We start from the raw sequence: 22,611 nt of genomic DNA on the forward strand, positions 1-22,611 counted from the left end.
CGATCCATATTAATTCCTTTTGATCACAAGATATTTTTTTAATAGTTGATGGCCTTGATGACCTTGGAATCAAAATGATTTTAAGCTCGTTGGTTCATGTTGTCGAGACGCTCAATCTAACTACAGGTACATCAAATTTGGAGCTTACTCCATCGTCAATTATCCACCCAAAGTTTTCAAAAATGATTTAAAAACTTGATCCGTGCTTAATTTGACTCAGATCAGATCAATTTTGGTATCACTGAGTCACCTCATTGAACCCGATTGTTTGGTTACAAATTTTTGGGACGAGAGTCCAAGATGAATTTTAAGTTTTTTTATTAAAATATATACATGTGAAAAATATATTGAAATTCGTGCAAAATGTAAAATTTGTTGCAGACGCGCCGAGTTCATGCAAATATTGAATCATGAACGAAAACTGATGGACTTGTAACATTCTTAAATCCCAAAAATGAAGGAAAAAATTTATGTACCTTTGACATTGATTTACTTTTAAAATTTTTGTTATTTTATAATATTAATTGCAGAGTTTCGTGTTGCTTGTTCGTCTTTTTTGTGGGTCCCATCCTTCATAGAGTGAAATGGTGGCGTTGAAAACGACGCTTCATGAACCCGTGTCTCTTTCTGGTTGGATGGATCTGTGTTTCTTCCCCCACCCCGCAGATGGCTCTTTCCCGCGCACAAATTGTTCGAGACGTAAAAAAAAAAAAAAAAAAAAAAAAAAAAAAAGGGGGGGAAAAAAGGGGAGGAAAACAGGAGAGAGCGGAAAGCTGCGAAGGAGTTTTTTTTTTTTCTTGTTTTTACCATCTGTAACAACTCTGTTCATCGGCTTGCAAAAGCCCTAATCTTGCTTAATTATTCGTCGCCCCGCGACACAATTAGCCGGCCGATCTAGTGGTCTGATCGTACGATGTTTGATTTTGGCCGATCTGGAAGAAAGAGCGCGATTCATGATCTGACACTGTGATTCATCACTTTGTTCTTTGGTGATTCGGTTCTTTCTTTCTTGGATCTGATGCCTTGAGCTGTGCTTAGGTGGTTATGGTAGGTCTTTTAGGGTGTTGCTGCGAGAAAGCTCCTCTGCAATGAGTCCGGGTGCGGCGGGTGCGGAGGAGGGCGAGAATCCTGGGGCTCTTCAGATGGATGATGACGGTGCGATGGAAGCTCGATTCGCTAACCTTTGCAAGGTTGTTTTGTTTACCCTGTTTATTTGTGCGCGGTCTGTGTGTGTTAGATGCGTTTTTCTTTGGTTTGACCTGAGTTGAGGCTTGCTTTAGCAGAGCGTAGCGGGGATTGATGAGGGCACCGCGGAGGAGGCGCTCGCTCTTTTTGGGGAAAGCAAGGAAATCCTGTTGGGAATCATGTCGTCGGTTGGAAGCGGAACGGTGAATTCTTCATCTAGCTTTCTGTATTGTTTAGTTCGTAGAACTTCGTTTGTAAATGTACTTCCTTTTGCAGCCGGACGTGGTTGAGAGGTTTTGGTCTGCTTTCCTTCTCTATTGCGTCGTTAGGCTTTGCACTGGGAAGGAGACACATGAGAGCAGTGATGGAAGAGTGAAGCTATCCCAGATTCTGGAGGCGGCTAAGCTGAAGTAGGATTTTTTTGCTCTTTTAACTGAAAAACATGATTTTGCCTGTTCCGTGCCATTAAAAATCTCAAATTGACGGTTTGTTTCTATTTTGCCTTACAGTGCTCTGGTTTTTTTCAAAGAAGTATCTCATTTTGCTCTTAAGGCTGATAATGTTTTATCCATTCATTATGGCCCGGATTGGGAAAAAAGGATTGACGTAAGGCAGAAGTTTGTTTGAATCCTATTTGTCTTTTTTTTTACTTTTCCACTTGGCTTTGTATCTAGAAATGATTAATTAACTTGCACTTTGCTATTGTTTAGTTGAAGGAGCTGCATGCCAATGCTGATCAACTCTGTTGGCTCAGCAGGTAAATTTTATTGACCAGGCTTTCATGCGTTTCAAGGTTTGTTTGTTTGTTTGTTTTTGAATTTTGATACATCAGCTCTATGATATAATATGTTCTTGCGGTTGTTAAGTGCTCATGAGAAAACTGCGAATTTATATTTTTGTTCTTGTTTGCTTTCAAGTTGTTGCTCGGTTTGATTGGAGTGGAGCTTGGTTTTTAAATGGAGTTGCACTTATGGTTCGGTGAAATTGAGCTTCTTAAGATTCTTGGTTTATAGTGGGATGGGAGACTTACCGCCCCTCTTGTAAAGAGGGAAAGTTGTTTTGGCAACAAAGAAAATCTTATAGGCTTTTAGATAGGTATTAGAATCAAATGGTGGGAGTGTGATTAGTTGTGAGAGTTTAAAAGGAGATTTTAATGAGAATTGCTCTTCTCAGATAATGAGAGTTTGATTAGAGCCGTTATTTTTCTTTAATTCCTATCAGAAAGTTTGGATATTGTAGCCTCTTATTTTTTTATGATGACAGCTTAAATCTATTCTAATCTATTTTTAATTAGGAGAATTTGTCCAAGAAATCTTATCCTAGCAGTAATATAAATATCATATTAATTAATAGCAAAAATCTCATAATTAATAATTTGTAATAAACCTTGTATGAATGTTCAACATGTTTGCAGAGGGGTTCATATGATCTTGTATAAATAATCAACATTTGTTTCAAATTTGAAATTTAGGAATAACTTATCTTACCTTGTGCCATGGCAATCATGGATTTCTTCTCATCTTAATTGTCATTTTCATTTTTTATTTATTTATCTATGTAATATGGGCATCTGGTTTGTTCATATTTAATTTTTTTAAGCTTCAAATTATTTAGTTTTATGTATCTTAGCATTGATCATGGGTGTGAGATGGTTTGTGTACATCAGCTTTTCTTTGGCAGGAGAGCTTTGACGCACATTTTTCTTATACGTGGCCATTGTCTTGGAGCCATCACATGTTGTAATTCTACCATGTGCTGTGTTTTGGGTGTTGAACGAGTCATGTTTGGCTTGCCATTATTTGTCTTCGGCTATATTTTCTCTTTATTTAAGCAAATGAGTCCCTAATTGCAGGGAAAAGCTTCATTCAAAGCAATCTTCTCGTTAACTTCATATAAATTTTATTTGAAACTTCTGAGGGAATGAAATTCTAATTCATTCTCCAACACAATCGTAAAGGAAAAAAAAATTATAAGGACGAAAGACTGTAATAAGTATAAAAGAAGGGAAATTTTGATAGTTCGGTTGTGAAAACGGTCTTGACGGTTTCTTCATTAAGAGAAGGACGTCTCCACTCAAAACAAAGAAATGACAATGACAGGAGAAAGAGCGAGAGGCAGAGAAGTAGGAAGAAAGAGGAGGAAGGGAGAACGATACCACTTGCGGGAAACTTTGACGTGTGCATTGCAGACATTGTGCTAGGAGACAACATCGACAACAACATGCTGTGTGTGAGAGAGAAGACAGAGGGAACCTTGCATGCGATAAGAGCTGCAGCTTCGAGCATGAGGAGACAAAGCATCACGGGCTTGCGTGCGAGGAAGAAGCTTTATGTGGGAGAAGAGTCACACACAAGTGTCAAAATTGAAGTCGTGCCTGCATCTTCGTGTGGGTGCAGGTGGTTTAATGCAAAGAAGAAGAAATGAGGAAGTGGGACAAGTGGTTCCTAGCATTCTGGATGGAGTGGTTGCGTGCGGCTTTTGATGGGTGGCAGTCAATTGAGTCATCAGTAAAGATGGTAGGGTTTGTGTCTTTATGAATATAAATGGTTTTTTAAAGTGTTATGAATTAATATTAGTGATTATAATTGGACAGACAACTACATTAAATGATTGGGAGAGAATTATATATGTGATCTTGCAATATAAGGAGAGATAAAGTGAGGCAAGTTTATGGCTAATTTTCAATTTAGGGTTTTTAAATATTTAATTTAAATGTATTACTTATTATTTTTAAAATTAGTGTATAAGTATAGCATTATTCTGATTGAAAAACCAGAAAAATTGACAACATTAATCAGATTATTTCCTATTTATATTAGAGGTATATGCTTTAATTTGAAATTGTTTAATGTCAGCGATAAGTTTTGTTGGATAATATAAAATTTGGATATTTTAAAATTATTGAATTGGAATGTTTAAAGGAGTGATTACAATTATGGGAAGAAGAAAAGAAAACAAAGATATGTATTAATTTTTAGGAATTGTAAATTTAAGTGAATTTTTACTATATTAAATGATATTGTTTAGGAGTAACATATTTAATAAATTTTAAGACGATCTATTATTAAATACTGATTACTCGTAGTTAATGTTCTTAATTTTTTTCTTGCTGTACGTATATTCTGCCTAAAGGAGTTTTTATTTTGTTTTTTGTCAAAGAAATATTGTCGATCACTAAGGCTTTGCTTGTAACTTCAACATGGAAGTACAAATCATCACGGAGATTTTATCAACCAAAGGCTAAAGCACAATAATTTAGTTTTTTATTGCTTCATGAATACTAAACTGCATCAGCCCCGCCACAGAAGGAACAATGTTTGTAACGGCGTCAGTTAAAGATAACTTCATTTCATTTTTAATTAAAGAAATAAATATGCAGTAATGAACTCTCAAATACTAATTTGGGTTTCATAATTCAAACTTGTATTTTCATTTCAGACTGTTTTAAGGACCATGGTTACAATCATATGCTCAACAGGTTCTACAAGAAAGCTTATCACCAGCTTTTCAAGGTGAGTGCCAGTTGTAGTGGGAGAAAACTTCTAGTTTCCAGTCATGAAGATTATGTCTCAGATTACCATTGTTTTGGGTGGCTGCTATTTTTGGAGTTGCGTGCTCATTTATTCAGCCACTTTAAAGATTTGGTTACATATACTAATGCATTGGTTTCAATATTGGTAAGTTCTTTTTTTCACACATGGTGACTTTGCCAGGAGTAAAAAGTGCAGTGCCTCACTGTGTAGACGTCTAATTAAATTTTTTATGGTATAAGTGGCAAAATAGTCCCTTGGTTCATTGCTTAGTCATTTTTGTCCCAAATTCTATAAAAGTGCCAATTTACCACCAGACTCTTCTAATATTGGTTGAGATAGTCTCAACGGATGAGTAATTTTATCCTTAATTAAAGAGTCTGGAGACTAATTTGACGCTTTTATAGACTCCGGAACTAAATGGCCTTATAGATATAGTTGGGGGACTATTTTGACAGTTTGCTCAAATTTTTATTGGTTATTTGATATGCTTTTGTGCTTGTGCAGGCCATTCTTATTCTCCATGTTCCCACAAGCTCGAGGAACTTTGTCATTTCGGATTCTCCTTTCTTCAGTAAGTTTTCTAGATTTCATGTTCTATGGTTTGTAAAATATTTGTTACATTTTGTTTACTAATGTTTAGTGTGGAATTTATCTTACAGCTAAGAAGTCTGGCAAAGGTGTGGATCTTCTTGCATCTTTGAGCCAGAGCTATGACGCTTCTGAAGTGGAGTTGTGGAGAATGACGGAGAAGGTTAATAAATTAGTTGTTGATGTTTTGAAGAAGAAACCATGCCATGCTTCAGAATGTAAAGCTGAAAGTTTATATAACATAAACACAGGTCTTCATGTTCCTTTTATTGTGTTTGCCTATGATATGTCAATTAAAAATATTCTTAGCTTCCGTTTCTGATACTCATTTTTGCACAATAACAGATGAGCTGATATATTTTGAGGATTTGTTAGACGAGAAGTCTCTTCGGAGTAATTTATTTATTCTGAATATGGATTATGATGACATTATAAAAAGTAAAGTTGAACTTGACGAGCGCATATTTCTCAATATTGAGGATAGGTTAGATGTTAATGGAAGCTTAAACTTTTCTGGGGATGCAATTAGTGTGTCTCATGGAAGGGTATGGTGGCATATAGATGTTTCATACTATTGAATTGTCATTGTTATCTTTCATCTAAAATCATGGCAAATTTACATATGTTGCACACAATCCTTATGCATTTACATATCCCACACCTAAATTTTCATATTTACATATATAATAATTTGGTGCTTTAAACTCATGCATGAAAATGGGTATTTCACTTTTAGAAAATTCTAATTGTGCTATTTTTTATGTTATATTAAAGATTTGACTGCAATGTGTGTAAATATGAAAGTGTAGGTATGAGATATATAAATACATAAGAATTGTGTGACATGTATGTAAATGTAAATGCCCCTAAATGTATTTGTTTCACTTTTTATTTATGCTTTTAGGACAACGTTGCCTTAGTTAGCACTCCGGCGAAGTCAATTATAAACCGTGTTGCCTCTCATCCCGGCGCATCACCTCCCAATGGGAATTTTGTGGGCAACTCTAGAATGGCTCAGTGGACACCAGTGAGCTCCACCATGACCACCGCAAAATGGCTTCGTGAAGTTGTTTCTCCACTGTCTTCTAGACCTTCATCCGGGCTTCACCATTTCCTCACGTTCTGTGACACGGATTTAAAAAGTCCTGTTATCCATAGAGCCAACGTCATATTGGAGGCCATTTTCCCAACTCAATATGGAGAGCGGTGCATTCATGGAAGTCTTCAAGGAGCAAATATTATGGATAGTGTGTGGGCAGAACAGCGGAAGTTAGAGTCTCTAAAGTTGTATTATAGAGTATTAGAAGCAATATGTAAAGCAGAATCACAGAGACTAAGTGACAATAATCTTACTTCATTATTATCCAGCGAGCGATTTCATCGATGCATGCTTGCTTGTGCTGCTGAGCTTGTTTTGGCTACCCATAAGACTGTCACCATGATGTTTCCTGCTGTGTTGGAGAGAACTGGAATTACGGCTTTTGATTTGAGCAAAGTAATTGAGAGTTTTGTGAGGCATGAGGAAACTCTTCCAAGAGAGTTAAAGAGGCACTTGAATTCGTTGGAAGAACGACTTTTAGAGAGCTTGTCATGGGAAAAAGGTTCTTCTCTTTATAATTCCTTGATTGTAGCGAAGCCAGCTTTGGCTACTGATATAAATCGGTTGGGCCTATTAGCAGATCCCATGCCATCACTTGATTCAATTGCTCTGCATAAAAATATTGCTGCCATAGGAACCCAACCTTCTACTTCCCAAAAGCATGCATCATCATCAGGTAAATTTGATGATATGAGGATTCTTGAAGTTTCTGTTAGATGAATTTATTTTTTGTGGCCCACAAGCCTTGAATTTTGAGAGCTCTTTATTTCTGTCTTGTTATAGATTTGTGTTTCTAAATATAAATCTATAATATAATTTATGGTGCCTTTTTTCTCATGATTGGCAGAGCCAGAATCTTGTCATTAGACTTATTTCTTTATTTGGGTTGGCTTTATGAATCTTTTTTATTTTATTGCTTTTAGGTTTTTTTTTTTAAGGTTTGATTTATTTTGCTCTTTTTTTGCATGTCATCTACCTGAAGCTACCATGAATTACATTCTTTTCTTTGCAATTTTATTTATTCTATTAGTTTTACTATTGTTTATTCTCTATTACATTATTTTCAATGGATTGCATTCCAGCTATCCCTCTTATATATTATGTTTATTTCTCAATTTATTTTTCTTAATTTTATCATCATCAATGTCAATATCTTATTTATTTATTCCGCGCTCAGTTTATTGATGTTTTCTTTATAACTTTTCACTTGCATCAACATTGAAATCTGATCATAGTTTTGTAAAGTTTACCATGGTATTCTCTTTCTTCATTTTAATCATGTTGCCCTGACACATTAAATTCAAACTAACTGAACTTATCCTCACAATTAGCTATTGTTTTTTAATTATTATTATTTTTACTATGATGAAGAGTAATTTGTCGGTTGCAATTATAATTGCATGAAGAAGTGTCGGTAGGCCTTTTGAGTTCATAAAAATATGTAGGAGTATCGAACTTTCTCGCGACATTGTGAATTTGTGATATTATGCTGTGTTGTTGTTGGATCCATGTTGTTGAAGGGAAATTTGAAACTTGTATGGAATGCTAAAATACTTCGGCTAAATATGGGATGTCCTTTAATTTACTTCTTGTCAGTGTAATTTATTTTTCTTTCTGGAGATCGGCTACATACGCATGGTTGGATGAGTAAACTGCCCCCAGACGATCAACATACTCATATTTTATTTAAATTACTCCTTAGATTCAGCTGATTATTTTCATGTGGGTTTTTGTTTATAGGCCGAAATGGAGAGTCAAGATCTCCAAAGAGATTGTGCAGTGAAAACAGAGGTGTAGTGCTGGATCCTAATATCTTAAAATCACCTGTGAGGGAAAACCAGATAGCCTTCAATAGTCCCAAATCCAAATTACCATCTCTTCAGTCTGCATTTGCAAGGTTTAGTCTTCCCGTTTCTCTTTGTTTGAAGCAGTTGTCTGTGGAGCTCTTTGCATGCTCACATTTTTCGTATTTTTTCAGCCCTGCATGTCCAAATCCATCAACCGGTGGTGAACCTTGTGCTGAGGCTGGGATCAGCACTTTCTTTAGCAAGGTATTACCCAATAATAGATTTGAATTTTTCTATATTTGGCAAGTTTACATAGCATGCAATTCTTATATATTTATATATCTGACAAATAAACTTTCATATTTACATATATATAACTTTGGCGCTTAAAACCTATGAATGAAACTATGTTTCAATTTTTAAAAGCTGTAATAGTGCTATTTTTTATGTGATATTGAAGATTTAAGTGCTATGTGTGTAAATATGAAAGTTTTGATAAGAGATTTGTAAGTACATAAGAATTGTGTGACGTATATGCAAATGTCCTTTCTATTTTTTTCGTTCCTTTCATAAATTTTACTTTTCATGGTGCTATTTAGATTTTAAAATTGGCTGCTATCAGAATCAAAAGTCTGTGCGAAAGGCTTGGAGTGCCTCAGCATTTTTTAGAGCATGTCTACTTTCTCATCCAACAAATTCTTAGTCAACGGACAGCTCTCTTTTTCAACAGACATATTGACCAACTTATTTTGTGTAGCATATATGGAGTTAATAAGGTGAGTTTATATCATTAATAAATTGAACAACGGCTGAGGTCCTTTAGTCTAATTTTTCTCTAAGCTGAGATTTATTTTTTGAACAGATCTTGAATTTAGATTTGACATTTAAGGCAATCATTTATAACTACAGAAAGCAGCCACAGAGTAGAACTCAAGTTTTCAGGAGTGTTTATGTTAATTGGTCATCAATCCAGAATACGGTAACAGCACATGGGGACTTCCCCATTCAAAAACCTCTTTTTTTTTGAAAGATTTACTGTTATATCATTCAATTCCAATGTATTTAAATATCTGGCACCTGTGCTTCCATTTTTACATACATGCAACCTTATCTATGCGTGAACGGTGTATTTCACTTATAAAACTTAAACTGGTGGTATTTTTCATGTGATTTGAAAATTTTGGGTGGTATTATAAATGTAAAAAAGCAAATTTTAGGTGTTAGATATCTAAATACATAGGAATTGGTTGCTATGTATGTAAATTCACCCTTTTTTGTTTTAGCTTATTGCTTGACGTTTTCTGCAAACAGAAAAAGGGGCATGAGCATATTGATATCATTACCTTCTACAATGAGGTATTTATTCCATCTGTCAAGCCCTTATTGGTGGAGCTTGGTTCTTCCAAAGTTGAAAACAGTAATAGCTTGGCTCAAGATAAGTCTAATAATCCCATTGGTATGTCATGTTTTTGCTTCTGCTGTGTATTCCATGAGTGTAGAAGCTCATGAAATTAATTTTCGTCATTTTCAGGCCATATTCCATCTTCGCCCCGGTTGGCTAATTTCCCAAATCTTCCAGACATGTCGCCGAAGAAAGTATCTGCTTCTCATAATGTTTATGTTTCGCCTTTGCGGCAGTCTAAGGTTCATTGCCTTTTCTCAGTATATGTTTCATTTAAATTGAATTTAAAATTTTCATTTTATGCAATTTTTTTGAATTTTGCCCTTTTTTGTTTTACCGTGAGGCTAAATTTGATAGGGGTATTTCCATACATAACACACAATTCTTAAATATTTACATATCTTGCACCTAAAAATTTATTTTTTACATTTATATCGCCTTAATCTTTCATATCACCACAGAAATACCACCATTTTAACGTTAAAGAAAATGAAATACACCTTCTCATGCATATGTAAGGTGGTTTTGATATATAAATACATTGGAATTGAGTGATATAAATTTTCCAATTTGATATTGCAATAGTTTAATAGAATTTACGATCAGGTAATAAGCAAGATTGCTAGATTTATTTCCCTTTTTCTGTTGTGACAACGTCAATTTAGCTGCAGTCTTTTGACAATGAAATTTCAAAGCTAGGATGTAATTGTTGTCATTGTTGATTGATGTGAGTGCGTAAATTTACTGTCATGTAGGTGCCAGTTTGCTTAAGTTGCTAAAAACCTTCAAATTTGTTATGATACTTCTATTTTATTCTGTTCACAATAATTTAGTAGCCCCCATCTGCTGATCCAGATGGACGCTTTACTGGCGCCGAGTTCCAAGAGTTATTACGCCTGTGTTGGCGAGAGCACTCATGCTTTCCAGAGCCCATCCAAAGACCTCATGGTCATTAACAGCCGCCTAAACTGGTGCATATATTAACTGATCTGTCTTTTCAATTTTAATATTTTGTTCTCTTTTCTCTCATCTTCTCCTTCCTAACATTATCTGCTGTTCACCGGTATCTCAGCAGCGGCGGCGGCGGCGGCCGGAGAGTTGGAGGCCGCCTCAACTTTGATCTAGTGAGCGACTCAATTGTTGCAGGCAGCCTTGGACCTCAAAATGGAAGCTCAGGCTCCTCAGCTGCTGTAGAAGTCACCGTGAAAAGTGAACAACCTGATCTGTGATATTCGGTTGGTATTTATAAAGTCCTGTTTTTTCTTATCTTAAATAAAAAAGTTTCCTTTTTTTTTCAGGAAGATTTACATGCATACCCCCTCATTTTCTCTGTGTTTGCATGTCTAACAACTGATCTTCAAATTTTATATGTATATCACCTTAACTGATGCATGAAAAGTTCCTTTTTTTTTACTTTTTCATTGTTAAAATGGCGGCATTTTTGATGGTGATGTGAATGATTTAGGTGGTATAATGTAAAAGAAGTAAAATTTAGGTGTTAGATGTGTAAATACATGGGAAATTATGTGGTATGCTTCGTAAATACCTCTTTATTTTATTTTTTTATGGAATGGGAAATCATGCGCGCGCAGCATTGTCTGTGCATAAATAGTTCGGCTGCCCCGTGAATCCCTTTTTATATTATGTATTAGTATAGTGTACATCTCTGCTGAGAGAGATGAAAGGCTGCGAATGAAAAGCATGTGTTATGTATTGGTGTGCTTGCAGGGGCCTAATTTGTAATTATGCGAATATATGTGTAATTATGCATTTTCTTGAGGTGCTATTGTGACAGCTACTTTTGTTTGTATTTGAGGCCTTGTATAGTTTTATTATTATAAAATACGAACTCTCATTAGTGGTGGCCATGAGATATGATAGAAAAAGTTTAGAGGTTTAGAGGTAAACTCTGGGTTGAATGAATATTGTAATAAATATTTAAGTTGTTTTGATTTTTTAAAATAATATAATAATGTTGTAATAATGATATATTTTTTATTTAATATATATTTAGTTGAAAAATTTTATCTTTATTATTTTAAATTAAAATTGTTGAATTAGAATTTAATTATTTCTTTTTAATTTAAATATTTTAGTTTGTCATCCAATTACGTCTAGAAATTATGATTAATATTAAGATCTTGTCGTGTATCTCGTCGTAAGCATCTTCTTGGTGGTTTATGTACAAATGGGCAAACCTTTATGTTTTTAGGGATATCTTTGTTGTTGCGAGATCTAAATATACCAGTTGATGTGGTATATTTATAAATCAAACAGCAGAACGATCGACGGAGTGAAAAATAGAACAAGAAAAATTACACTATAAAAGAACACAGGTTTATGTGGTTCAGTAAATTGCCTACTTTTATGAAGTTGCAGAGGATTTTACTAGAAGTGAAAAATAGAACAAGAAAAATTATACCAGAAAAGAACACATAGATCTACGTGGTTCAGTAAATTGCCAACGTCTACGGAGTTGTAAAGGATTTTATTACTTGAGGAATTTATATTAATCGATCACCTCGACTTACAAGAGGAATCTCTCGCTCTCACTTTGTTGCTCTCCCTTTATTCTCTCTCCACACCGAGATACATTGAAGACGATAAACTTACAAAAGAAATAAATCCAATTTCTCTTCAGTTATAAGCCACCAAGAAGAAGTCAAGTGAGAACAATCTTCTTCTTCTTCTTTCTTCTTCCTTCACCGTAAGGAACTACTCCTCCTTGCACTTCTCTTTCCTTCTATTCCGAGCAAACCTTCATTTATCTTGAGGAAACCGAAGAAGAACACCAACTGTTGCTTGTCCTAAAACTGAAGGAGAGCCGCTGCGATGCCTTTTATCGCGAACAGGAAGGGAGGTTGGCTACGTTTCGCGAATATCGTGACCTCTCGCGACAGTGGAGCGCGAACAGGTGAGCGGGGGGAAGCGAAGCTTCGCTTCGCAGCAGACGCTGGCGCCGATTCGCGAAACGGGAGGAGTGGGAGCGGGATTCGCGAGACATAGCGATCGGGAGGCGGGAGCGGGAATCCGAACTAGTCTGCACACTAACAATCTAACACTTCAATTTCTATTCCATATAATTATAAAGATTTTATTTCTTCTACCAAATAATTATATCCTTACCATTCCATATAATTATAAAGATTCGAAGACTCCCATCAATTATAGAGTATAAGGGCATTAAAGGAAGGTTAAATATATAAAAAAACATACTTTCCAATACTTTCTCAAATAGGAAATTAGAGTAAAGTGTAATTACTACCTTTGAACCATGCTTAAGTATAAAAATTATGCCATGAAGATTTAAGTGAATAAGATCCAATAATAAATGTTTTGGATATTTACATACATGCAACCCAATTCCTACGTATTTACATAAATCTAAATCATACCTTTTTGCATTTATATTGCCTACTTCATTCATATCACGTGGAAGTACCACCATTTTTAACATCTAAAGATTGAAATACATCTTTTCATGCGTAGCTAAAATGTCAAATTTAGATGTTAGATGTGTAAATACATAGGAAGTGAGTGACATATACGTAAATCTTCATAAAATTTCATATACTTCTGAGTTAGGTGATAAGGAGAAAGAAACCTGAGGGCTCTCTACTTTGGTTGCTCTAAGCAAATTGCAAATAAAACTATTGAAATTTAATAAAAGGGAATTTACATACTAACACATAAGAATTATATATTTACACATCAGACACTTTCATATTTAAAATTTTCACATCAAATAAAAATACTACCATCACTAACTTCAAAAATATGAAATATGCTTTTTCAAGCATGACGAAAGTGGCATTAATTTAAGAAAATTAAAGTTTGGATGTTAGATATGTAATGAAAATTGTCTCGCTTGTTCGTAAATCTGTCTTTTATTTAGGACTTATTTGAAAAAGAAGTGTATTACATTTCTCTTGCAAGGCTTTTAGGATTTCAAGTGTTTAACATAGGGATTTATCAATTCAATGTAAAATAGGGATGAATTTATAAGCTATTTCTTAGAGTGTATATAGGATTCTATGGATTTGATCCAATTTCAATTACACAATTCTATGCAAATAAATTGTTGGCCACTGCTGCTGCTGCTTGCCCCAATTGGCAGTCACGTCCTGTCAATGCGTTCGGCTATCTCCACCTCTTACCACTGTTGCTGCACGCCTCTGCCGCCCACAGTTGCCACCGCCGCTGCAGGCCACAACCACCTAAGGCCACCTCCCGCCCACAACCTCCACCTCTTACCACGATTAGCCACCATCTCCGGCCATCGCAGTCAGCACTGGCCGGCTTATTTCGTCACAACCACCACTATTAATTTATAAAAAACCTCACATATTTTGAAATGCATTTTTTTTATTCTACTTACAAAAATGAAGTTATAATTTTATTTTGCTTCAAATTAATCAATTGTCAAATATTATAAATAAAATATATTATTTCTATATTACATACATTTTAAGCTTCATAATCTATATGAAAGAGAAAAAAATATAGATTTTACTTGTATATTATTATTCAAAATTTGATTAATGCTCTATTTGGGGAAGCTGTGGCTTATTGAATAATTTGCTGATAAGGTGATTAAAAATAATCTTCTGATAAGCTATGTGTGATGACCATTATAATTTTCTATTTTTTTGGAAAAGCCAGACTGCTCTTAGAAGACTGCCACCACACCTATATAGGTGCGGTGTGAAAACACTGTTTTCAGTATTTGAAAACGCATAAGCTGTCAAAATGCAGTTTACCCAAATAGGACAAATACGTTTTCAAAACACTACCTCACTAAATAAGTTGCTCGAAACGGACCCTCAATCAAAAAGATATTTCCGCTAAGATATTTTTTAACTCATAGGAATAAAAGTCAGTCTAATATATTTGAAAAGTAAAATGGTTGAAGGGGATATCAACCTAACATTCATTTGGTCCACCCTGATAATTTTATATTTACGCATAAAGACTAGACCGAGTCTACAACAACTACCACCACCCATGACCCAACTGGACTAATATTCCATGCAAAAGAATTATAGTCGAATATCTAAATACACCAAATATGAAGCATCATTTCATCAATTGTCACCATCCAACGGCCAGAGAAAATCTTCCACCTGGATTAAAACGCATAAAGAAAATTCAAAGTAGGATATTACTTAGTGGGCAGCTCTTTAGCAGAATCGTCACACTGCGGCGGCTGCGATCTCCGGCAGGCAGTAGACCTTTTGCTCTCTTCCGGCGAATACTTCCTTAAGAAGAAGAGTTTCCCACTAGGGTTTTGCTCCTTCAGTTCTCCCAACATGATTTTTCGGCTTGGAATCTCCTTTCAAGATTTGGTCTTCATCTGCTTCCTCCTTCTGTTCACCTTTCTTCGCCGATCGGAATCCTCGTGCCGGAGTAGCTGCGACCTCGCTCTCGGCTCATATTATGTCACGTCGGAAGCCTCAAACCTCACATACGTCGCCAACTTCTTCAACCAAAAGCCGAAGGAGGTGCTGTCTTACAACTCTCTTAGCAGCCAGGACAGCATCATAAGCGGCACTCGAATCAACATCGGTTTCCCTTGCGAATGCATTTCCGGCGATTTCCTTGGCCGGAACTTCTCCTATACCGCGCAGTCTGGCGACACTTACGACATCATCGCCTCTAACTATTACGCAAATCTTACCAACGCCGTATGGCTCGCGGCCACCAACAGCTACCCTTCAAGCAATATCCAGATCGGGGACGTTATCAATGTAATTATCAATTGTTCTTGTGGGGATCCAGCGGTGTCGATGGATTACGGCCTGTTCGAGACCTATCCGCTTCGGGCCGGGCAAACCCTTGATTCCGTGGCAGCGGCGTTCAATCTGTCCTCGCAGAAGAGCTTGATTCAGCAATACAATCCCGGGAAAGATTTCAGCGCTGGGTCTGGGATAGTTTTCGTTCCTGCAAAAGGTGCGCTTCCTTTGGAAACTGGCTTGGAATCAAGTTTAAAATAATTAACTTGTGAAGTAATAAGTTTAGTTTCCTATAACAGTATGGTTGATGCTGTTTGTGTTTCGATTGAACCATTGAGAGAAAGTAACTCGCGAAGAAATTCTTTTCCAAATTCATCAGGGCTTAGTTTTAATTTGAAATCTAAACCACCCCACAAAACAGGATTGCGCAGATTCGAGAAAAAAACTAGAACAATCTTACAAACAGAAGCACAACAAAAGAAATTAGAAAACGACACAAGAATTTAACATGAAAAACCCGATAACGGTAATAAACCATGGAGCCACGCTGCCAGAAAATTTTCACTCTGAAAATTAGAGAGTTTACAGAAAACACACTTAACTTTCTTTGCACACCTCGCTTTCAAACTCTTTCTTCACCGATTCAACCCGAGAAATGCATGTCAAAATCACTAAAATTCTTCTCTCAAACACTGCTCACATTCACCGATTCGATGCGAGAAAGACACGTTAAAATCTCCAAAATCCTCATTTCCAACACTTCTCACCTTCATGAGGAGTTCTTATTGAAGAAGAATGCACAAGAAGTAGTGAACACACCACTCGAATTTGGTCCCGTAAAACAGGAATGACACACCAACAGCTTCGGGCACATAGACGCATGGAATTGGCGCTAAGGCGCCAAGACCTCTGGATCGAGTGCTTAGGTGCCCAATAGCTGGTGCCTAAGCTTCAACTTTACTGTAGCGCTCACATATGCGGCCGATTGTTCTGGAGCTGGTTGTTCTGGAATTGGTCAGTGAGCTGCACCCACAACCAGACGCTTAATTGTTGGGAGCTCGGTCCCGTGTGGGTGGTTCAGCTCCACACACCCAACAATCTCCTACTTGGAGGCGTTAACATCCAACACCAGTCATCTATACCTACACCTCTATCTGAATCACCTTCATAGTCACGCACTGTGGTCACGTACTATGGTGTAGCTGACACTCGGTTTCAATTTTCATGAAACCCAACTGAAGTCAAGCATAGCTTTTTCATCAGAAAAATCTTATTTGAAGCAGAAGTTTTTCATACATCTTACTCAGTGTCGCTATGAGATCCACCGTAGTTTTCTCATTTAAAGTGTTAAACACAACATGTGAGAAAAGTGACAACCGGATCAAACTTAGTGTCGTTCGATTCAACACTTCTCATTCCTCCGTAGACATAGACTCAAACTTCTTTATCATTCCTTATAGTGGCAAGTATAATTTTTTCTGATACAACAAATCTTCTACTTGCATCTTCCAGATTGCGAAGTGCTTATTGAATTTCTCCACTTTGAACCTTGCTTCATCGATCATTGCTTTCACTCGAATAAAACTCATCTTTGATATCACTATATTTGGAGAAAATAACTCGCTGAGAAATCCCTTTCCCAACTCACGGGGCTTAGACTCAATTTGAAATCTAAACACCACCATGGAATAGAATCACATAGATTCGAGAAAAAACCAGAGCAATCCTAGAATAGAAGCACAACAACAAAACAAATCAGAAAATGCCAACAATTTAACACAAAAAAACCCAAGAACTAAAAATAGTCACGGAGCCACATAATCAAAAAATTCTCACTATGAAAATCAGCGTGTTTATGCAGAACATACTCAATTTTCTCTCAACAGTCATGGAAGCTTACATGACCTCACTACAAACTCTTCCTTCATCGATTCGACGCTAGAAACACACGTCAAAATCGCCGAAATCTTCCAGCACTTCTCACATTCACCGTGAGTTCTTTTCGAAGAAGAATGCATAGGAGGTAGTGAACAACCCGCTCGAATTTGGTCCCTAAAACAGGAATTGTGCATGCATGGGCACCCAGACTTGGCTCTGAGGCGTTAAGACCTTTGGATCGAGCGCCTAAATTGGGCGCTTAGGCACCCTATAGTTGGCGTCTAATCGCCATCGTTACTGCAGCGCCCACATGTGGGCGAATATGTGCCATGTTTTGGAATTGGACAGCAAGCAGTGCCCAAGTGGCCTTTTGAGCACGCAGGGCGCTCGGTTTTGTGTGGGTGCTTTGCCTCCACAAACCCAACATGAATGAGAAAAAGTCATCTTAAAGTGGTTTCTGACTGAAATATGTTTCTTTTGATTTATTTTCTTAAAAAATAGCAACTTCCTATCCGTTCCATTCCTATAAAGCTCACAACCCATTGCGACAATCATAATGATATTTTTGGCTCATCTTGCTTGACTATTGCCTTGGTTGCTTTTTCTTTTACATTGTTTGTTGATGAACGCACTAAAACAAAGAGTTTACTAATGATAGAGAAGTAGGATACCAGTCGTGCTTCAAAAATTTCACTCATTCATAAAGAACCAATTCCGAACCTAAATCAAGTCTTTTAGACTAATAAAGGGAAAAAAAATTATTTCAGTTCTTGAAGAATATCTCGTCCAACAGAGAATTACCAAACTTCTTGGATTGTATTCAACAAAATAGGTTCGTAGAAAGAAAATATAGACACATTTTGGTGGTTGCTTAATTAATTATGACCATTAGCAATATTCCAAAACATTATTTGTGAGGCTGCCCTTAATGTTGCATATCTATTCAATTACATGCCCTCATGAATTTTAGAATTGAACACTTCTTGCCAAACCCTTACTCATTCTCATTCCTTGAATAGAATTATATCCACCATCTCTATTAAGGTATTTGGCTGCTTAGCCTTTGTACATATTCCTCAGAAAAAATGTAAATTAAAGTTAGAAGCCATAAAATGCATTTTTATTGTATACTCTTCTCACCAACAAAGTTACAAATGTTATTATTTTAGTATTATAAAAATACTACACTACCATAAATTGAACATTTTTTGAATACAAATCATTCTTTCGCATATACTACATTTAGGGGGAAAACATCAACTCTCTGGGGGAATATGAATTTTGTGATAATATGAGTACCATTTTATTGATATCTCAACTTTTATTTCTTCCAAACTACTCGAGTCTAATCCACTTGAATCTCAGTATTTCAAAGATCACATATAACAAGCAGATAAATGGATTGTCTATTCTAGATGATTGAAAAAAACAACAGACAAGATAGAGCAAAGCATTTTTCCTGAACTAAACCCAATGTTTGACCTAAATCGCAACATCGATTCACAAGGAGAAGATAATATCATAATATTGATTCTGATGATAATATCGGCAGTTTGATTTGTGAAGGGTTTGTGTGGGATTAACCTTGATTTGAATGTCTTTAGAACAACTCTTCTTCACAGCCGCCAATCATTTGATGCTTTCTTAAACATACTCCTGTCATGATTTTTATTTTTATTTTATTTTTTAATTTATTATTTTTTTAATTTTTGCTTCAAAGTCTAGAGTTTTGGGTCAGGGCGGAAGGGGAGAATGGCAAGGGAGCAAAGCTGGGTTGGGATTGGGTGAGGATGCGAAAGGCTGAGGTTGCTCATGGATTTGAACGAAGCTGGGTCGTAGTGTAGGAAGATATGGGATGAGGGTGGCTAATTCATGCGGGTGTGAGGCCTATGGGGATGTGCGAATCTGATAATGCAAGTAAGGTGAGTTGTTCTGAGAGATATAGGGAGCGATAGGTGTTCATGCAATTGATTTTCTTAATTGGTATTAATATAGTCACAATAATTTTACATAAAACATTTGTTACTATTATAAACATAAGTTGTTTCAATATAAGGGGATTTACATACATAGCATATAGTTCTTACGTATTTACATATCTAATATCTATATTTTAATATTTATTTATATAACATCCAAATTTTTAAAATTACAAAAAAATACCACTAATACTGAAATACACATATTTTTTTTATGTGATTGTAGTGCTAAAGTGCCATATAAGTAAATATTAAAATTTAGGTATTATATATGTAGATGCATAGGAGTTTTATGGTATGTATGTAAGTCATCCATTAGCTTACTACAATTTAATTCATTTCATACGTAATAGAGTTAGTTTCTAATTGAAAAAATTATAAAATTGATTTAATTTAGAATTTGATAATAATTTAAATGTGTTGTTGGCTTTCTCTTTTAGTTTCTCTCCACTTGCACGAGGATATTTTTTATTAGCATCTTGAATGTGGGTGAATTATAATTTTATTGCAAATTTAAATTATTCGGGCATCTTAATAATTTATTATTATCTTTGCTCGTGAGTTTTGATCTTCCATTCAACGTTGCACTCATGTAACATTTTTTTCATCCATTATTGCATATGAATCCTTATTTCACATATTTGTTTGAGTACTTCTGCATGAATTTTTTCATCTTTTCCTTCATGTGATAATTTTAACGAAAGTCATTTTAGGTAATTTTTACTCTCTTAATGCATGGATGCGTTTTGTTTATACATTTTATTTTATCAACTTTAGGAAGCACACATAGAGGTCAATGCTTGATTTCAACTAGTTAGCATTGCCTTTAATCTCCAAAGGTTGGCAGTTGTAGATGATCTTTGCAGCGAATTCAATTGTATCTATGCACCAGAAAGCACCTAATTACGATCTACCTGCTGCTCAAAACGAACACTTTCTTAGAGTTATTATGCTGCTCATGGAAATTAGGAGGTTCAAGAGGTGATTCCTGAAGGAGATGTCAGACACATGAGTAGGGGCAATTGCTAGGTTTATGGCTGGGGCATTGGCTTGCTTGGAACAACTTCTCAATGAATTTTTGTTTACTGTTTCTTCTTCTAATTATCCTAGTTGCTATTGTATTCGTAGTCTCTTCAGCTCATTCTTTTAAAATTGCACAATAAGAGGCATGCCTTGAGACCCATATTAACGCTTTTTATAAAAAAATTATTATGAGACTTATACCTTATTGTCCCTGGGTGAGCCATGGTTACACCTCACCTTGACTAAGTCACGTCTCCCTTCAAAAGGCTCCTCAAAATTTTGAGACTATTTATAAATTTCTTATTAAAATTAAAAATAATATCAATATATCTCACATATCAACCCTAACATCTCAGACACGTTAAATAGCAGGAAATAAGCGGAAAATGTATAAAAAAAAAATTATGTAGTTGAAGTTTTAACTATAAATATAATTATTATTTTAATTAATATCTTTATTGAGAATTTTTTATTAAAAAGAAGAAGATAGCCGAGCTTAAATATAAAGAGGAACAATAGATTATGAATATGAATGTGGATAAGACGCTCGATAAACAATTCATGATGTTGTTGACCCACATGAAAATTCATTGGATAATGATAGTAACATCGTTTTTTAAATTTAAAAATTTAAATGCTATTAATTTGTTATACTGGAACAAGTAGAGAAACTAGCGAAAATGAAGCAAACTTTTTTTGATACTGGATTAGGGTTACAACATGACACAAACAAAAAAGGGAAATAGAATGATATACTAATCTCCGACTAGGACCATAAGAGAAAATCTGTGATGGTGGTGGCGTCAGCGAAGTGGTAAGGGAGCTAGCTAGTCAAGGCCGAAGTTTGTGAAGGGGATCAAAGTGGTGATTTGGAAGGCCAGTAGGTGGGTTGGGGTGAACGTGGAGTGTTAGGCAACAAGATTTGCTGTAGGGAACGTGGCGGTGGGGGGGGGGCTGGGGGGTAAACTGGACAATAAGATTATGCTGTTGGGAGGAGGGAGGTTGGGTGCTAAGATGAAGTATGGGGAGGCCGACGACGGAGGAACAGTGAGAAGAAGGGTTAGTTAAGGGTAAAAAAGAAGATATAACATCACCTCAGATATGGATAGAAGCTGGAGCACCACTTGTCATCGGATATAATCCTAGCAAGAGGGAAAATGACTCTACACTGGAAATCTAAAAGCAAACACAACAAAACTAAACTCTAACTTCAGAAAAATAGTAGATATAGGACTCTCCATCGGAAACAATCGCCAAAGGAAAGAAATAGAGGAACGAGCGATGCTTCTGCCTTGTCCAAAATTTGCCGGGACCGGTTTCGTCAAGCAAGGCGAGTCTGGGCCGGTCTCCTTAAGCCTCGCCTGGACCGTTACCCTAGCCCCGCGTAAGTGTTACCCTTTACTTTGGATAATTTATTACTTTTTACTTTGTTAGAATATTGTTATATTATTATTTTTTAATGTGTTCATATCTTAGAATATTAATACATTATTTCTTGCTTCACACTTTATACTTTTATCCAATATTTATTAATTTACGCATTTTTTAAATTTGAGGCTTGCGGCTCAAAAAATTTTGAGGCTTATTGTCGTTTCATGGATGAAAAACGTCTCACTACTCAATTGCACGATTTTAAACCTCATTTCGGTTATCTTGAAATACCCTCGAATTTCTTCTCATATTCATGAATCTAATATTTGGAAAGTTTCCAAAAATTATCTTGCTCCAATGAAATCTTTTTTAAACTCTTATCTTTTTTGCGATTTTCTTGCTTAATATGATCCATGCCTTGTAAGCATTTTTCCTGGACTGTTGACATGCGTTTTTGATGGTTCTTTTCTTTTCAGCTTGTAAGGAACCCAATATATTGCCATTGGGATATTGCTGAGCTGATTTGTTTGTCCGTGCTTAGTTTTTCATCTCCCTATGCGGCTATGTTGGTTCTGTGGTATGCTATTTTTGTCGCTGGATTAGTGGCATATCTGAGAAGCATTTTTTAGGGGGGAACATACGAATTTGTGGTTTAATTCTAGTGGTTTTTCTTTCCACTTGAATATATGCATTTTAATTCTAGTGGTTTTATTTTTCATTTTGTTTTATTAACACTTGTTCATGATAAACCACAATTGCTAATTATTAATATATATGCTCCATCTGCAGATCCAAGTGGAAACTATCGCCCACTTTCACCCAGGTAAGTATGTGATGGTGGATTCTTAGCTGTGCTTTGATCAATAAATTTTTGGGCATTTACATGCCACCCAATTCCCTATGAATTTACATATTTAACACCTAAACTTTACTTTCAACAATTATACCACCCAAATCCTTCATATCACATAAAAGATACCACAATTTTAACTTTTAAAAAGTGAAATACACCATTCTATGCATAGGTAAGGTGG

General features: G+C 35.8%; 2 protein-coding genes across 6 annotated transcripts in view; both read left to right on the forward strand.

The window, feature by feature from the left end:
- The first annotated feature begins 765 nt into the window (after positions 1 to 765).
- On the forward strand, positions 766 to 11,404 carry LOC110025264 (retinoblastoma-related protein-like). Of its 4 annotated transcripts, none has more exons than XM_020725645.1 (18): positions 766 to 1,190; positions 1,284 to 1,388; positions 1,462 to 1,595; positions 1,695 to 1,791; positions 1,896 to 1,942; positions 4,664 to 4,862; positions 5,223 to 5,289; positions 5,378 to 5,557; positions 5,652 to 5,851; positions 6,211 to 7,081; positions 8,146 to 8,302; positions 8,384 to 8,456; positions 8,792 to 8,968; positions 9,055 to 9,171; positions 9,504 to 9,648; positions 9,724 to 9,836; positions 10,450 to 10,565; positions 10,667 to 11,404. In XM_020725645.1, the coding sequence occupies exons 1-18, from the start codon at positions 1,089 to 1,091 to the stop codon at positions 10,821 to 10,823; spliced, it is 3,057 nt and encodes a 1,018-aa protein (XP_020581304.1). In that variant the 5' UTR covers positions 766 to 1,088; the 3' UTR covers positions 10,824 to 11,404. The 4 variants fall into 4 exon arrangements, with proteins under 4 accessions (XP_020581304.1, XP_020581305.1, XP_020581306.1 ...); XM_020725646.1 differs by having other exon boundaries at positions 10,670 to 11,404; XM_020725647.1 differs by having other exon boundaries at positions 10,673 to 11,404.
- Positions 11,405 to 14,772: 3,368 nt separating this feature from the next.
- The window catches only part of LOC110025249 (lysM domain receptor-like kinase 3), a 58,902-nt gene continuing 51,063 nt past the window's right edge, over positions 14,773 to 22,611 (forward strand). The window contains exons 1-2 of one of the 2 annotated variants that reach the window (XM_020725608.1): positions 14,773 to 15,543; positions 22,367 to 22,400. In XM_020725608.1, the coding sequence (XP_020581267.1) occupies positions 14,904 to 15,543; positions 22,367 to 22,400 (674 nt within the window). In that variant the 5' untranslated portion in view covers positions 14,773 to 14,903. Of the gene's footprint in view, positions 15,544 to 22,117; positions 22,155 to 22,366; positions 22,401 to 22,611 lie in introns of those variants that run through there. The other variant, XM_020725609.1, reaches the window with a different exon arrangement.

Source organism: Phalaenopsis equestris, unplaced genomic scaffold (genome assembly GCF_001263595.1).
Source record: "Phalaenopsis equestris unplaced genomic scaffold, ASM126359v1 Scaffold000297, whole genome shotgun sequence".
NCBI lineage: Eukaryota > Viridiplantae > Streptophyta > Magnoliopsida > Asparagales > Orchidaceae > Phalaenopsis > Phalaenopsis equestris.

Bases quoted from the DNA above. Each gene is read 5' to 3' on its own strand.
- LOC110025264 (XM_020725645.1), top strand. From the start codon at position 1,089: ATGAGTCCGGGTGCGGCGGGTGCGGAGGAGGGCGAGAATCCTGGGGCT. The intron at 5,852-6,210 runs GTATGGTGGCAT...TTATGCTTTTAG, and splicing joins TTAGTGTGTCTCATGGAAGG to GACAACGTTGCCTTAGTTAG. The intron at 9,837-10,449 runs GTTCATTGCCTT...CTGCTGATCCAG, and splicing joins CGCCTTTGCGGCAGTCTAAG to ATGGACGCTTTACTGGCGCC.